General features: G+C 50.8%; 1 protein-coding gene across 6 annotated transcripts in view; it reads right to left on the bottom strand.

Annotated features, from left to right (window-relative positions):
- NPAS2 (neuronal PAS domain protein 2) overlaps positions 1 to 16,617 on the bottom strand; it is a 202,225-nt gene that overhangs the window by 31,655 nt on the left and 153,953 nt on the right. For all 6 annotated transcript variants that reach the window (XM_075563256.1, XM_075563258.1, XM_075563262.1 and 3 more), the window contains 3 exons: positions 3,660 to 3,778; positions 2,742 to 2,824; positions 1,718 to 1,824 (listed from right to left, as the gene is read on the bottom strand). In XM_075563256.1, the coding sequence (XP_075419371.1) occupies positions 1,718 to 1,824; positions 2,742 to 2,824; positions 3,660 to 3,778 (309 nt within the window). The remainder of the gene's footprint in view (positions 1 to 1,717; positions 1,825 to 2,741; positions 2,825 to 3,659; positions 3,779 to 16,617) is intronic.

Here is a 16,617-nt window from a genome sequence, read left to right as displayed (position 1 = left end):
ACAGCTATCCACACACACAGCTAGCGGTCAGTTTGTGTCCAGTGGGAGGACAAAAGCCCCTGCTGGAAGCTGAACTTTCTATATCAGTCTCCAGTGACAACGGGGTTGATTCTGGGCTCCTCCTTCTGACTGAGAGCCCAGGTGTGTGGTGCTTCTTCCTCCCGCCACCCCACGAGCTCTCTAAGATCACATCAGTACACATTTGCCTGTGTGTCCCCTCATCTGTGGCACAGGTCCTCCTCCGAGCTGGGTGAGGGGTGCTCTTCTGAGCCCCCTGGAACCCCATGCACATTTCTGCCAGCACAGCCTCTCCTTCTCTCTATTGGAGGCTCCCCCATCTGACTGTAAGCTCCAAGAGAGGGTGCCCAGCTAGCCTGGGTCACCGCAGGTCTAGGGTCTGAAGTGTGAGGCCAGAGTAGGAATACCCAGCAGTCCAGGTCAGCATGAGCTTACTTGTGCTTACTAACGTGAACTGATTCACTGCGAAGTATGAAGTAAGCACAAGGAAGCCTGTGCTTACTGCGCTTACTGGGTACTCCCTCCCAGTCAGGGTTTCTGTGGGTGGGACTGGAAGGGAAAGAAAGGAGAGAGACCATTCACACCTAGCAGCAGAATTTCTGATGTCGTGAACAGATGTGAAGTGGTTCACTAGAGGTTAGCGTAAGGCTTCCACTGTAAGCACAAGCTTACTGAGTAAGCTCTCCGTGACCCGCACTTGTCAGCTGTCTACAGAGAGCTGCAGGAGGTCGGAACGTTGCTTCTAGAGTGGGCCTCCTGAGGAGCACTGTAACGCTGACAGCCCCTGCCTTTCTTCCTTCATGCTCCATTGGGACTCGGGTGATGGCTGGCAGAGGCGGGCGGTTTCCAGCCAACCGTTCATGGAGCTTGCTTCATCTCCGCCACCTGACATCGCCCCTCCTACTTCCTCCCTGCTGTTTCCGGTTCCCAGCCCTTTGGAAGGTCGTCCTTTTGATTTCACGGGCTGATTCATCTAAGGTGTGCACGCCTTGCTTGCTTTCTTAATGAAGGTTACACAAAAGGCGCCCTCGGTGGGCCGCCGACAGAAAAGTCAGTGGTTCAAACACAGCTGCGACTCCAAGGGAGAAAGGTGAGGCTGTCTGCTTCAGCACCAATTAAACCCAAAACCCAACCCAACCCACTGCTGTCTAGTTGACTCTTGACTCACAGCAGTTCTGTGGGACAGGGAAGCAGTGCTCCGGGGGGTTTCTGAGACTGGATTATTTCAGGAACAGACAGCCTCATCTTTCTCCCAAGGAGTGGCTGGTGAGTTTGAACCACTGTTCCTGGAGTTAGCAGGTCAACTCCTAACCCACTGAGCCACTGAGGCACCTTCTGTCAAGAGGTGGCCGTGGAAACTCTAGGCAGCCATCCTGCTCTGTCTTCTTGGGTCACTAGGGGACGGACTGGACTCAACAGCAGCAGGCGTGGGTTTGATTTAGTTTCCCTGGGGCTGTGGTGAAGGTGCTGGGGTGGGGAGGGCCTAGGAAAAGCCAAGCCGTTCCAGGTTAGAGTAAGGGCAAGGGGTGCCTCAGAGAGGACTCCCCGCCAACTGCTAGAACATTCCAGAGTCAGCCAAGCCCCTGCCTCGCCTAGAAACCAGGCAAGGGACACAGAGTTGCAGGCCAAGCCCCGGCATCCGTCCGTGCTCCCTGGCACAGAGGGCCAGCATGGGGTGTCAGGTGGGCGTGGTACTCACGGTGCTGGTGGCACCTGGCCAGGAGCTCCAGGTCGTCTATGTGGTAGTAGTCATACCCTGAGGTCCCCAGCACTTCGAAGGGCAGGTAGCCTATGATGGGAGGAGCCCTGCACAGGGACAATGGGACGGCAGCGTCAGAGTGGGCTCGGCTCGCCGGCTCCCTCACCTGCCCGGATGCCAGCACACAGCGAGGAAATGAATTTTGCAGAGACCCAAACCAGCGAGGCCGTGCTCTCCAAAGCGCTCCGGCATTTTTAGCATTTATACCCTACCTCATTCCTGCGGGACAATGTGCCCCGCCCCCCCGAGTAATAGACCTTATCGCTACGGAACAGTTGCTCTGAGAGCAGCTATAGATTAGATGGGTCAAAACACTGAAGTCATTCAAAAAAATCAGGTGTGGAGAGGAGGGCATTTCTAGTTATCCAAGTGTGCCTGGTGTTTAATAGTGAGAAGAAAGATTAGGCTAAAGGGCCCAGGATACCCTGGTGGCACTGTGGGCTAGGCGTTGCTGGGCTGCTAACGGCCAGGCCAGAGGTGCACACCAGCAGCCCCTCCATTGGGAGGAGGAGGCAGCTCTCTGCTCGAGAAAGATATTTAGTCTGGGAAACCATGTAGGGGCCTGACACGGGGACAGGCAGGGGGATGCGGATGTTCCGACATATTTTTATCGGTTTGGAAAGGGCCACAAGAGGATTAAAAGAGAACACAGGAAATCCTCTCCTAGCTGAACCTGCCTTCCTGGGAGCTGGAGAGGGTGGTAGGGAATAAGGTGCAGACACCCCCAATGCGGTGGCCCCAGCTCTCTTGAGATGGTCGGATCCCCAACAAAGAGCCTCCCCATCAGTCCAGTGGCTCAAAGATGGTACAGGGAAATCCCTTTCCTGTGGCTGGAAAGCTCCTTTCCAACGAGCTCTCTCCTTCCCGACCAGGCCTGACTTTGCTCCCCCGAGGACAGCGAGCCGCAGGCAGGCAGCACTACAGAAGGACCCAGCCCGGAGTGGAGGTTGTCCTTGTCACAAACCTGTGATCCAGAAATAAAAATTTCCATTCCAAGCTATGCCGGGAAGTGAATTCCTCAAAAGGTTCCTCAACGATGCACATTTCCTGCAGTAGGAGGCAAACAAAAACAAATCCCAACTACATTGCTGGGGCCCTGGCTGCTCAGCCTCGGCTGGTTTGTTCAAGAGGAAGGGGAAACCATTTGGAGCAGGCAAGCCCCCGAGCTGGGTTGGGTGGACCCTCAGCATCTGCCACTGACTTCAGGGTGCGCTGACACTGAATTTACTTCACAGGCTGAGGAAAAAGATCTAGGAGCCAAGACGGCACAGCACCCCCACCCCTCTCATGGTCTACAAGTGGGGCAAGCGCGTGGGAGATGGCTTTTCATCTGACGCCGAACGACCAGTCCAATTCAACGTTCACGCCGTAGACATTAGCACAATCACAGAGGAGTGGACAGACCACCTCTCCGCTTCTTGACACTCAGTTCTCCTCCGCGTCTGCTCGGAGTGGCTTTAATGTTGGCTGGAGCATCAGGGAGAAGCCCTGAGCCCCTCTGCCACTGGGGTGACGAGGCCGCCTTCGGACAAAACAGCCGGTGGAAACCCGGCATTAGGGAAGAGAGTGTGTGCGTGTGGTGGTGCGGGGTCTAGGGGCTAAAATCCTTAGATTTTCAGTCAGTGACGACTTCCTTTTTCAATAAAGAATGAGTGACTTCTACCAAGAGGTGGCTCAGGAGGCCCTAAGCACTCGACTGCGATCAGAAGAGGTGGCAGTCGATCCCACTCATCCGATTCCAGAAGCCTAGGAACTCCTGAGCAATCTTACTCAATCACCCCGGGGTCACTATGAGCTGGGATAGACAGGACACCGAACCACACGAACTTCTACTCAGATGTCCAGCCCTGTGCGCGCGGTCCCTTCTCTCGCAGGTTCTTACCTTTAGAAACTGGGGCGTGGCCAGACGAACTGTAGCGATGAAGCACACCTCCTTCCCTAAGGGTAGCCGGCACGGCCTTGACAGGGCGCCATCAAATCCATTACAAGAGGGACTAGGCACTGGGGCAGGAGGAGAGGGGCACCAGTTTAGGTCTGACCACAACCACAAAACCCCACCGGGCAGGGATGCAATGCCAGGAGTCCCAGAACTGCTACATGCCAGGTCAGCAGTTCAAAACCACCCACCAATCCACTGAAGAAAGATGAGGCTCTCCACTCCTGTAATGAGTTAAAGTCTAAGAAACCCACAGGGTCAGTTCTACCCTGTCCTGTGAGTCTGTGAGTCTGCATGACTTGATGGTAGCGAGTCAGTGAAGCACTTCTCCCACCACCTGGTGCACATGACCTTGTTTAACCCTGACAGCCCTGCATGGTTATCAGGTTACTCTGACGCCCATGGCACAGTTGTGGAGACAGAGGCACAGAGAGACCATGCAACGTACACCTGGCCAGCAGCTAGCTAGTGGCGGAACTGGCATTTGAGTTCATGTTTTTTAATAGGCTCTGCATAACTTATTCAATTCCAACAACCTCTCTGGATGGTAGTATTTAGCCCAAGGTCAACAGCTAGAGTGGCAACTTAGATCCTCGTGCTGGAAGGGAAGGTCTGCCAAAGGGGAAGGCAGTCTCATTCTGCACGCAGGATCCGGACACTCACTTCAGCCAGTGCTCGAAGGGCAGATTCAATGAGAAGGTGTTTCAGATACTGATGGTGCCTTGGTATACACTGCTGCCCTCCGCCCCTGTCCCCAGGCCAGGGTTGGCACACCTAAGATTCAAGGGCTTTGCCTTAACATGTTACCTTGGAGCCCCAGTCAAGGAGAGGTTCCGGCTGGCCATTAGTGGTTAGAGTCATCCCCAGAGGCACACGATGCCCACCACAGACTCACTAGCTCTATGCCAATGGCCAGGTAATGGATGTCATCTTCTTTCCTCTTTCAAGTCTGGGATCCCTGTCCCCACTTCACAGATGAGGAAGCAGAGGCTCAGAAGGGCTACACAGTGAACTAAGGCTACTTAATTATTTTTGTTCTTGAGAATGTGCTCACAGCTTCTATCTGTACCATTCAGCACCAGGATGATGAGCTCAGTTCCCAACCTTTCTTTTCAGAGTCGCTCCTCCTGCATTAATGTAAACTCACTGCACCCCCCGACCAACCCCAAACTGCAGGGTTCTCATCTAACCTTTCCAGTTGCTGTGGTCAACTGAAGTCCTAGTGGAGCAGGTCTAGGACTAGATTGCTAACAACAGAGTCTGTGGTTCAAACAACCCCACTAGCCAACTCATGGGAGAAAAACAAGGTTATCTACTTCTGTGAACATCTACAGCCTCAGAGGGTGTAAGAGGCCTGGTAGGACTTGATCAAGGTCAATGTAACTGAGATAAATCACTGAAATCCAAATGAAGGCTGAGCATGATAGTGGGATAAGAGGAAGGTAAAAGGAAATAGAGGAAGGAACTAGGAGGCAAAGGACATTTATAGAGGTCTAAAGACAGGCATGTACACATGTAAATATATTTATATATGACAATGGGGAGATAGATCTATGCTCATATACTTATAGGTTTAGTATTAAGGTAGTAGATAAACTTTAGGCCTCCACTCAAGTACTCCCTCAATGCAAGAACACTTTGTTCTATTAACCTGGCATTTCATGATGCTCAGCTTCCCGACACAATCGCTGAAGACAAAGCGGGTATATAAGCAAATGTGGTGAAGAAAGCTGATAGTGGCCCGCTATCAAAACAGATAGCATCTGGGGTCTTAAAAGCTTGAAGATAAATAACTGGTCATCTAGCTGAGAAGGAACAAAGCCCACAAGGAAGAAGCACACCAGCCTGTGTGATCATGAGGTATTGAAGGGATCAGGTATCAGGCATCAAAGAACAAAAAATAAAATCATTGTGAATGAGGGGGAGAATGGAGTGGAGACCCAAAGCCCATCTGTAGGCAACCGGACATCCCCTTACAGAAGGGTTGTGGGGAGGAGACGAGCCAATCATGGTGCAATGTAGCTACAATGAAAGATACAACTTTCCTCTAGTTCTTAAATACTCCCCCCCCCCCACCACTATCATGATTCCTAATTCTACCTTACAAATCTGACGAGGCCAAAGGATGTACACTGGTACAGATAGGAACTGGAAACACAGGGAATCCAGGACAGATGAACCCCTCAGTTTCAGTGGTGAGAGTGACGATACCCGGAGGGTGAAGGGAAGTTGGAGTATAAAGGGGGAACCGATTACAACAGATCTCCATATAATCCAATCTCTGGGGGACAGACAACAGAAAACTGGGTGAAGGGAGACATCGGACAATATAAGACATTACAAAATAATAATAACTTATAAATTATAGTGGATTCCTGCCCCTCCCCCGAAAAGAATTTTTTCCAAAGGACGACATTGACTCTGCAGCTCTGGGAGATGGACATATTTGATCAGAGCACACGGGAGCAGATGAAGGGGCAGGAGGAGAGAGTGGAGCACAGCCTGGCCCACCAGGCCGTGATGATGATGTTCCTGAGTAGAGCAGCCAGTCCACAGAGAGAACAACATGGCTGGCCCCACTATGAGACATGATGCCCCTCAGTGACTAAGGGCGATACAGGGGACAGCACCGGAGACACAGTGTGGGAATTGCACCTGACCTGATCCCACCACACCGAGGCAAATCACTGGGGGAGTGCAGCGGAACAGCAAGAGAATGGAGTGGCAAGGTCCCCAGGGAATGCTGAAAGTGGACTTCGGGGCCAGGGCGTGGTGCCCCAACAGACTGGACTGGAAAACGCTCCTAAGGGCCAGCAAACGATCCCTGAACTAACTACAAGCTTTTCTCTTGTGAACTGTTTTATTCTGTTCTTTGTCAGTGGTTTGTTTTTGTTGTTTTGTTGTCTGGTTGTATACTGTTGCTTTGTTTTCCTCTGTCTAGTTTTCGTGCATGTTAGTGACTCCACAGGTCTGTCTGAATAGGACAGGCTGGATGAACTATCTGGAGGAAAAACAACGGGACCGACAGTTTTGGGGGGACTTGGGGTGGGGGGGAAGGGGGGGTAAGGAAGTGGTGTTAACAAACCCAGGGACAAGGGAAAAACATGGGACACCAAATGGTAGAGAAAGGGGAGTGGCAGGCCTGGTGGGAAATGATCAAGGGTAAGGTTGCTTAGAGAAGAGGTATACTCTAGCCCAGGTGGCGATGAAGCATGGTAGTAGGGCAGGAGGAAAGTCAAGGGAGATGGAGGAAAGAGCTAGGAGTCAAAGGGCATTCATGGAGGTCTAGACAAAGACATGTACATGCAAATATATATAGGAGGATGGGGAAATAGATCTATGTGTCTATACTTATAGGTCAAGTATTAAGGTGGCGGAAGGACCTTGGGCCTCTACTCAAACACTCCCTCAATGCATGAATACCTTCTTCTATTAAATTGGAACTCTATGATGCTCACTCTCCCGACACAACGGCTGGAGCCAAAGTGTGTGAACAAGTAAATGTGGTGAAGAAAGCTGATGGTGCCCGGCTATCAAAAGAGATAGTGACTGGGGTCTTAAAGGCTTGCAGATAAACAAGCGGCCATCTAGCTCAGAAGCAACAAAGTCCACATGGAAGAACACACCAGCCTGAGTGAGCGAGTGGTCCCAAAGGGATCAGTTACCAGGCATCAAAGAACAAAAAATCATATCATTGACTGCACACCTCCATGATAGGATCGCTGAAGACAAATGGGTGCATAAGCAAATGTGGTGAAGAAAGCTGATGGTGCCCGGGTATCAAAAGAGATAGTGTCTGGGGTCTTAAAGGCTTGAAGGTGAACAAGCGGCCATCTAGCTCAGAAGCAAATAAGCCCACATGGAAGAAGCACACCGGCCAGTGCGATCACGAGGTGCCCAAGGGACCAGGTACAAGGCATCATGCAAAAAAAAAAAAGATATAAGTGTGTGTATGTATGTGTATATATGTGTATATGTATATATGTATGCATATATATGTATATATATCATATTAAATGAAGGGGGAAGTGCAGAGTGGAGACCCAAGGCCCAAGTGTCGACCAATGGAGATCCCCTCATAGAGGGGTTTAGGAGAGGAGATGGGTTAATTAGGGTGTGAGGTAGTATCGATGAAGAACACAGCTTTCCCCCGGATCCTGGATGCTTCCTCCCCCCAGCTACCATGATCGAATTCTACCTTGCAGGGCTGGATAGGACAGAGGCTGTACACTGGTGCATATGAGGGTTGGAGGTACAGGGAATCCAGGGTGGATGATACCTTCAGGACCAAGGGTGTGAGGGACGATGCTGGGAGAGTGGAGGGTGAGTGGGTTGGAAAGGGGGAACTGATTACAAGGATCCACATGTGACCTCTTCCCTGGGAGAGGGACAGCAGAGAAGGGGGGAAGGGAGACTCCGGATAGGGCAAGATATGACAAAACAACGATGCATAAATTACCAAGGGCATATGAGGGAGGGGGGAATGGGGAGGGAGGAGGGGAAAAAAAAGAGGACCTGATGCAAGGGGCTTAAGTGGAGAGCAAATGCCTTGAGAATGATTGGGGCAGGGAATGTATGGATGTGCTTTATACAATTGATGTATGTATATGTATGGATTGTGGTAAGAGTTGTATGAGTCCCTAATAAAATGTAAAAGAAGAAAAGAGAAAAAAATGATTAGGGCAAAGACTGTACAGATGTGCTTTATACAATTGATGTATGTATATATATGAACTGTGAAAAGAATTGTATGAGCCCCAATAAATTGTTAAAATTAATTAAAATAAATAAATAAATAAAAGAAAAAAAATGAAAAAAAAATTATTAAGGGTTCATGAGGGAGGGAGGGGAAAATGAGGAGCTGATACCAACGCTCAAGTAGAAAGCAAATGTTTTGAGAATGATGATGACAACAAATGTACAAATGTGCTTGACACAATGTATGTATGTATGGATTGTGATAAGAGTTGTATCAGCCCCCAATGAAATGATTTATTAAAAAAAAAAGGAGAGAGATCGACAGTCTCAGAAACCCTGCTCTGTCCCAGTCCCACGGGACCACCCCTCTGCGTCAAACTGCCTCCCAGCAGGTTGTCAGTCGGATCCCATATGGATAGACACTAAAAGGGCATGATGATCAAGGCAGATAGGCAGGTATCGACATTTGAAAAAGCTCCCCAAGTTGACTAAGGTGCAACCAGGGCTGAGAATTTACATCCCCTTGTCCTTCTTTTTCTTTTAAACGTCATAATGGTATCCTGCTCATTGCTGAACCTGCAGATTTAAACATGGTCTGATTTTCCTATTTAGCAAGAACATACATGAGGACTTCGTGAAATTTGTGGAAACATTCTGTTATCTTTTAATTCCCTTTTTATGTGAACTTTTTTTTGATGCCCCTTCATTACAAAGCACCAAAAAATGGAATTCATCATAAAAATGAAATTTGCAGGCTTTTCTTGAGGGTAGCTTTCCAACAATGAAAAAGATGTATTTGTAAAACGCAGGTTTCTAAATGATTCTATCATGTGGTAATATGTTCACTGACCTGAATAAATATGTTTTACTCAACATACTTTCTGAATTCATCCATCTTGATACTACTAAATGTTTCCACACATGAAATAGAAAGTAGATGAAATAACAATAGCAGTCTGGGGAGAGAGAGAGAGATGGAAAGAGAGAGAGAAAGAGAGAGAGACAGAGAGGGGGGGGGGAGAGATCACGTCTGTTATTAATCAGTTGCGACCATGGCAGATCAATTTACAGGGTGAGCCAAGACACTTATCCAGGGAAAGGAAAACAATTCCACATAAGGGAAAGGTCTGCAGATGTGAACATCTGCATAATTGCGGAAAAAATCATTTGAAATCACCCAGATGTGAGCTTTCCTCTTTGCTCAGATCTCAGAGCTATTACTGTCCAGATAAAGACCTCATAAAGCTTGCCCCCACCCTCACAGCCTTTCTGAGGACTTCCCAGGAATTGACGGAGAAGCCTCCTCCATCGGCATCTCCAACTGGCCTGCCTTGTTTGGACCGACCTGCTCTGTTGGTTGGACCTTGTTTGGACCGACACTCCTTCCCCCTTGACGGATGGGGAGCAGGAGACGCGTGTGAGGTGGGATGTGCCCTCCCAGGGGCTCTCTGCCCCTTTGCCTTTTCACAGGGGGCAGAGATTCAAAGCACAGACATCAGGGAGGAGGGCTGCTGGCTTCCTGTGTTGGCCCCTGGGTTAGTCAAGGGTCTTGACTAACGGAAAGGTTGGGGGTTTGGATCTACCCAGAGGTCTGATGATCCGCTTTGGAAAAAGGTCAAGGCCTGAGAACCCTACAGAACTCCGTTCTCAGCTGTGCATGTGGGTTCTCCAAGCGTCTAAGTCAATGTGGTGGCAGCGGGCTTGGCTTTGGATTCCAGGGTTGGCACAGTGGGGTCAGTCTTCGCCTCCAGTCCTTTGATCACTTCCCAGGCTTTCAAGAATGACAACACATTCCTGGAGACTAGCTGTTTCATTATGATGTGTAGCCTGCACTTGATAAGCTAGCGATTGTACAGACCGCCAAGAAATGAGCAACTTCTCTTCTAAACAAACTTCTTCCTCCACCTCTTAAACACAGCTGAAGACTTGATCAAAACACCCCAAACAAACTCACTTCCATCAAGTAGGTTCTATTCCCAGTGATCCTACAGGACAGGACGGAACTGGCCCTGTGGGTTGCCCAGACATAACTCACTGCCCGCAGGGTTCCTGCACCAGGGAGAGGATCAGTCAAGAACAGATGCTCACACAGAGGCCAGAGCAAAGGAGAACTCAAGGAGAGGAACGTTCAACACTTTGCAAATTGCGTTTGAAATGACTTTTCCTCGCAGCACGAACCTTCTTGCATATTCTGGAGTCAAGACGCGAGCAAGCTGCTCCCTGGGACTTCACAGTCATATTTAGCACTTAGACCGGCTTCTCTAGCAATGATTATCCCGAGGTATTTTAAAAACATTAATTAAGGGTTTAATTAGTTGTTTCAATTTAAGTAATAGAAAAAATATACCTAATTACAACTGGCTTCCTGGGCTCTTGGAAGGATTAACCACTGCCTGCAGGAGCAGCCATCTATGTTATCAGCTCCCGGACCACTTTTAAATGCCCCCTTTCCTTGGCCATGCCAGCATACACACCCCCAGAACCCAGGCTACAGGTACAAGTGAGCTCTTTCCTGCGACTCTTTCTTCCCTAGCATCGCCTTGCTCACACGGATCTGACTCTTGTCCCTTGACTCAGAGCAGAGGTCTTGCACACAGCAGGTGCTCAATGTGTCTATTTAACAAGTATCTCATGAAAGAATGTCCCAGTTCACATCCAATCCATGGCTCAGGCCCCATGGGAAAACAACTTCCTCCTTTGCCAGGATGGGACCCTGGTGGTGTAGTGGTTACATGTTGTATGGGAGCTGCATGATCAGCAGTTCAAAACCACCTGCAGCTCCGAGGGAGAAAGACTGGGCTTTCTACTCCCATAAACAGTTACAGTCTCTGCATTGACTCGATGGCAGTTGAGATCCTTGCCAGTTACTATCATGGTAACCTTAAGACCCCCAAAAAGGCGTCCTACTTGCAGCCCTATCTCTGCCAGCCTTTGATGGTGCCCATTGAGCTTGGCCCTGGGGCCCACTGCCACTGAGACTGTTTTAGTGATGTAGTTAAACTGATCAGAAGGGTACCCGGGCAAGAACCTGGCAGGAAATCCACACACAGCAGTTACCTCTCTTAAGAAAGCAGCCCAAGTGCTGGAGGCTGGTGTCACCCTTGAAGAGGGGCAGGATGGCCTTCTGGTTTGGGTCTTCCTATTGGCACAGTGGGTGTTGAGTTGGGCTGCTAACTGTAAGGTCAGCAGTTCAAAACCACCGGCTGCTCCTCAGAGAAAGACGAGGCTTTCTATTCCAATAAAGAGTTACAGTTTCGGGAACACACAAGGACAGCTCTTCCTTGTCCTATCGGGTCACTATGAGTAAGAATCAACTCAATGGCAGTGAGAGTTATTAAAAGAGCCAACGGTTCTCAAGCCCACTCTCTGCTCCTGAATCTTTCTTTTATCACCGCCTCTAATTTCATAGACAGCATACCTTTTGCCATAGGTTAGCCTTCTTGAGTCTTCCAAAGCAAGAGCGACCGTAGGCCCTCCAGAGAATAAGTCACTGAAGCCTGTTTCTGGGGGTGGTTTTGTGCTTGGCTCTTAGCTGAAAAGTTAGCAGTTCGAACTCGCCCCGAGGTGCCTCAGAAGAAAGATCTGGTGATCTACAACTGAATGGTCCCAACGATTGGAACCCTGATGGGGCACAGTTCCTTTTGACACACAGAGGGTCACCAGGAGTTGGAATTGACCCAATGGCAATCGGTAATGCCGGTTTCATTGGGTAACGTCCCTCACCACTGAGGACCGGGAGGCGAGGATGACCGCAGGTGCAGGGGCAGCTCAGGTGGTCTGAGAAGGGGAGAGCAGGCACAGTGATGGCAGAGATCAGTTCAGAGCCCAAAGGGCATGGAGAGAGTGTTCTTTGTTCCGCGCAGGCCCCGTTCCGCCATCGGGCTCCAACCACTAAGCCTTCTGATCAGAGAGGGCCTGCTTATGATGAAAGGGTGGTAACAGCTACAGGCAAACACACCAACAGTCCACACAGAGAGTGACAAATCGCTCCCAAACAAAACCACAAGGCTGACGGGCCTGGGAGTGCGTGCTCTAAGGGACCGCGGGCGAGGTGTGCTGAGGAAGGATGCGGACTCCAGGGCTCCCACTCAAAACATTTGGAATGCAGAGAGCGACAAACTCTCCCTAGCTTTCAGGCGATGTCGTCTTCCACTCAGTCAGCACTGTTTCCAGCCTTTTATTGCCCACGTGTCCTACAGCGAGGGGACAGGGTCCAGAGCAGAGGCCCAGCAAAAGAACCCCCACTTGTTCTGTGGCCTGGGGGCTGCCCCGCTCCTTGTCTGCTGTTGTTGTTGGTGGTGGTGGTGGTTGGGTGTGGGGGGTTCTGGTCTCCCTGTCAGTTCTCTCGAGCACAGGGCCCAGCGAGGTTGGACAGTGGCTGAAGTCATGCCTTCCTGCTTAGAAGTGGGGACCGTGTTCTCAAATGGGTTGAATTTAAAAAACAAAACAAAACAAAAAAGCCTGGGATGAGGAAATGATGTATTACTTAAATATTTTCTGCCTGGCATTCATGAATTAACAGGAGGATTTTTAATGGCCAGAAGCCTGTCGTGGCGCTGACAAGATACCCACCAGATGGTGGGTGGGAACCAGGCCAAATGATTTGCATTCTCGGGGAAATGAGCTTGGTACAGACTCCTCTCTTGTCCTGCACGCGCACCTCTTGTCCTGAGTTTCCTCTATCACAATCAGGGGACAACTTGTACACAAGTGATCACCTTGGGTGGGGGCGCTGAATCAAGGGTGGCCCGTTCCTCAGGGCTCCACTTTCCTACGGCTTCTGGAAGCTTCCCCAGGCCACTCTCCTCTCGTCACAGTCTGTTCCACATTCTGAGCTTAACGCCTCTGCCATGGAATCTGGCAGCGGTGACCACTGCTGGGGAGCTGGACGCGATGCTCTTCACTCCCGCCCCCGACGGATCCGGCGCTCCACCCGTGAAGCCAAGCGCAGGCTTCCATTCCCAGCGACTTCTGGCATGCATATGTCTCGGTCCTTTCACGGAGACGTCTCAATAAATTCAGCTCAAGCAGGAAAAGGAAAAAAAAAATTCCAACTCATGAAACAAGGCAGCCCACAGAAATCCCACAGAACAGACGGCTCCAGCACTGTAAGCTGGGCGGCCCCGCTGCTGCCAGCGCCTGGAGGCTGGCCGTGTGGTTGGTGGCGAGAAGGTAAAACGAGGGCAGGGAGCTTTCGTACTCGGGCGTGTGGTTTCTGGAAAGCCCAGAGTGGAATGTTTGCTGAGGGTGACCTATTTGGAACTGCACCAGCGACTTTGGAAATACTGCTTTCTGGATGTCAGTCAGACACACATTTAAATCCAAGTCTGGGGGTGGGGGTGGGGAGGGAGGTGGAGGGCTTGAGAGAGCTGAAACCAAGATCCCCTTCTTTCCAGCATTAAGTTATCTTGCAGGAGCTGGCGTCTGCCGACTAGAACTCTTGAATCAGAGACGCCTTTGGAAGCCTTTGAGAAACAGCCGGGCTAGTTCTTTCCCAAGCAGAGGGGGGTGAGGCAGCCAGTCCAGGCAGGGACTCACGAGGACCCCTGGTGGTGCAGAGCAGAACCGCACCCCACAGCAGTGGTAAGGTGGTACCTCTGGATGGCTCTTGGTGAGGAGGGGCGTGCTTAAGCACATGCGCCACCAGGGACTCCAGGACCAGCATTCCCGGGAGTCATGGCTTTTCAGCTCTCAGCCAATGGGCAGAGCGGGCCCGCTCCTCCCAGGAGTCTCACTTCAGCTCTGACAACGCAGAGGGCCAGGGCCCCAGAGACGGCTTTTCCCAAGGACAGGGCCAGGGAACGCAGCTCCGAGCCCTCTAGCAAGCGACTTCAGAGCCTGGGCTGGAGAGGGTCCTACGGGTAACTCCTCAGAGAAAGGCTACTTTGTGCCCAGACACGTATTTGTTCCAATCCTCGGGGAATCTAGGTTAAAACTCTCTCCTAGAACATCTGTGGTCAGAGATGAAGTCTTTAGGAGTGACCGAATGTGCCAACAGCGAAGCAGAGGAAAATTCCGCTTTGTTCCAGGATTTGGACAACAGCTGCTCTGTGTGTGGACCGCACGGTATGTATGTGTGTGTGTGTGGACCCGAGGTGACGGGCTAAAGGGCCATGGTCAAACGGTGAGTTTGGAACTGCCTCATACGGTAGCTTGCTCTCCTGGTTAGTAAGGGTAGAGCAACTTCTGTCCTTCCTAGCTGCTGCTCCCCCCTCTCCCCCTCCCCCTCAACCACCGAACACCGGCAGGTGGGATCCACAAGCCTTCTCTGGCCCCCAATCTCACCTCTCCTGCCCTGGGACCTGTACTTCCCTGCGGGGTCTGCGGGGTCTCAGGCTCAGGTGTGAGCATGTGTTTCTCTAGATGCCATTCCCGGCAGCCCCGCTCCTCTGCCAGTCTCCTGCCCACCCCTTGGTCTGATGAGCTCTAGGATGGCCAGGGAGCGTATCAGGTACAGTCTTGGCAGGGCACCCCGCGTGAAGGGTCTTGGTTGGGACATCTGTCCCCCAACACTCCAGGAGGGTTTCGGGGCAGCTGAAGGGGGGAGGGGTACAGGTACTCCTTACTTGGCTTGTGCCAAGTTCATCTTTTTTAAAAACAAAATCATGGAAGCTTTTATTAAGCAAAAATATCAAAATCTGAAGCTACGACTTCTGGACATGCCCCCCCCACCCCCACCATCTACGTTTACACAGGCCTGATGGAGGCAGTTCTTCCTCCTTTGCCCTCCCTCCAAGCATGCTGCATCTTCAATGCAAGCCATATAAAAATGGCAGGTTGGGTATCTCCCAAGAGTCTCGAATCACACTCCCTGAAGTGTTCCAGGAGGCTAGGAAACCAAAAGCAGCCTGAAGTGGGGCGCTTGGGGCTGCAGGGTAGATGGAGTAAGGTTCCCCATCAAATTCGTGTCCAGAAGGCCTTGCTCCCTTTGAAAGTGCCTTGCTGGGCTGCATAGTCTGCAGCTGGAGTCAAGGGAAAGGGGTGGCAGCCCCCTTCTGGGAGGCATCACTATGCTGGGGGGCAGCCGAGGGGAGTTCTGGTCACCGCTCCCAGGAAGAGAACTGTTTCCCCTGGGAGAGAGAAATCCTTGATCAGAGTCCTGCCTCTGCCTCCTGCCAGCGGGGTACGCCAGGGCCAACATCTAGCCTCAGTTTAGGCCAATCTACTTTTACTGGCTATGAGGGAACCCTGGTGGCACAGTGGGTTACGAGTTGGGCTGTGAGCCACAGGGTCAGCAGTTCAAGACCATACCACATGATCCCTGCCTCAATGGCAAAGACTTTGGTTTGGGTTTTTATGATGTGCCAGGCACAGGCTAGGCTGGGCTCAGAAAGGGGTGGGGTCTTCTCCCTTCCCTGGCGGATAGAAATAGGAGCCTAAATTTCCCCATCGGAGCCCACGCATAGGCAACTAACAATAACAAAGTCCCTTTCACTGACATCACATAAGAATACAACAGATAATATTCTGTAAACTAACCAGTCCCGAGAAACATTCAGGATTTTCTCATGGTCCAAAGTCAGGCTTCCTACCTGGTTCTTAGGAGGTGTGAGCAGGTATTTTTATTAAAATAAAACGGATGCTCGTGTCTTTATCTTCTACCATTTCCATGTCACTTTTCAAATTTGTCCCACGCCCGGGGGCTAGGGAAGGTGCCGGGATGCAGCGCATCGGACATAGCTAGGTACACAGGTGCAGAATTGGCGCACCAATAGACTGTCAGTGGGTTGCTTGCTGTGGGTCTATGTGATGTGTATCTTGATGGTCAATTCCTGCAAAGATTTGTGGGAGGCAGCAAAAAACACTGGGGTGAAGGGGCTCACAGGTTCTGGGTATGAATCTGGGCCCTCACTTCCTACCCGTGGACCTCTGATTGAACCTTTTTATGTACCAGTCTCCTCCTCTGTTCACATCCAGTTGCACCTTCGGGTGCTAACTCATAGCGACCCTGTAGGACAGGATAGACCTAGCCCCTGGGGGTTTCCAAGACTGCAATTCTTTACGGGAGCAGAAAGCTTTGTCTTTCTCCCCTGGGAATAGAGGGTGGTTTTGAACCACTGACCTCACAGTTAGCAGCCCAAGGCATAACCACTGCACCTCCAGAACTCCTTCCAATTGCATTGCCTTGTGAAGATGCAGTATCTGAGATGCCCAGTGTCAAGGTTAAGCCCAGTGCCCAGGACTTAGTAAGCACCCTGCGCTCACT

The sequence above is a fragment of the Tenrec ecaudatus genome, chromosome 11 (genome assembly GCF_050624435.1).
Source record: "Tenrec ecaudatus isolate mTenEca1 chromosome 11, mTenEca1.hap1, whole genome shotgun sequence".
Lineage (NCBI taxonomy): Eukaryota > Metazoa > Chordata > Mammalia > Afrosoricida > Tenrecidae > Tenrec > Tenrec ecaudatus.
Note: the sequence above shows the minus strand (reverse complement) of the source record. Positions and strands in the feature narration are given on the sequence as shown.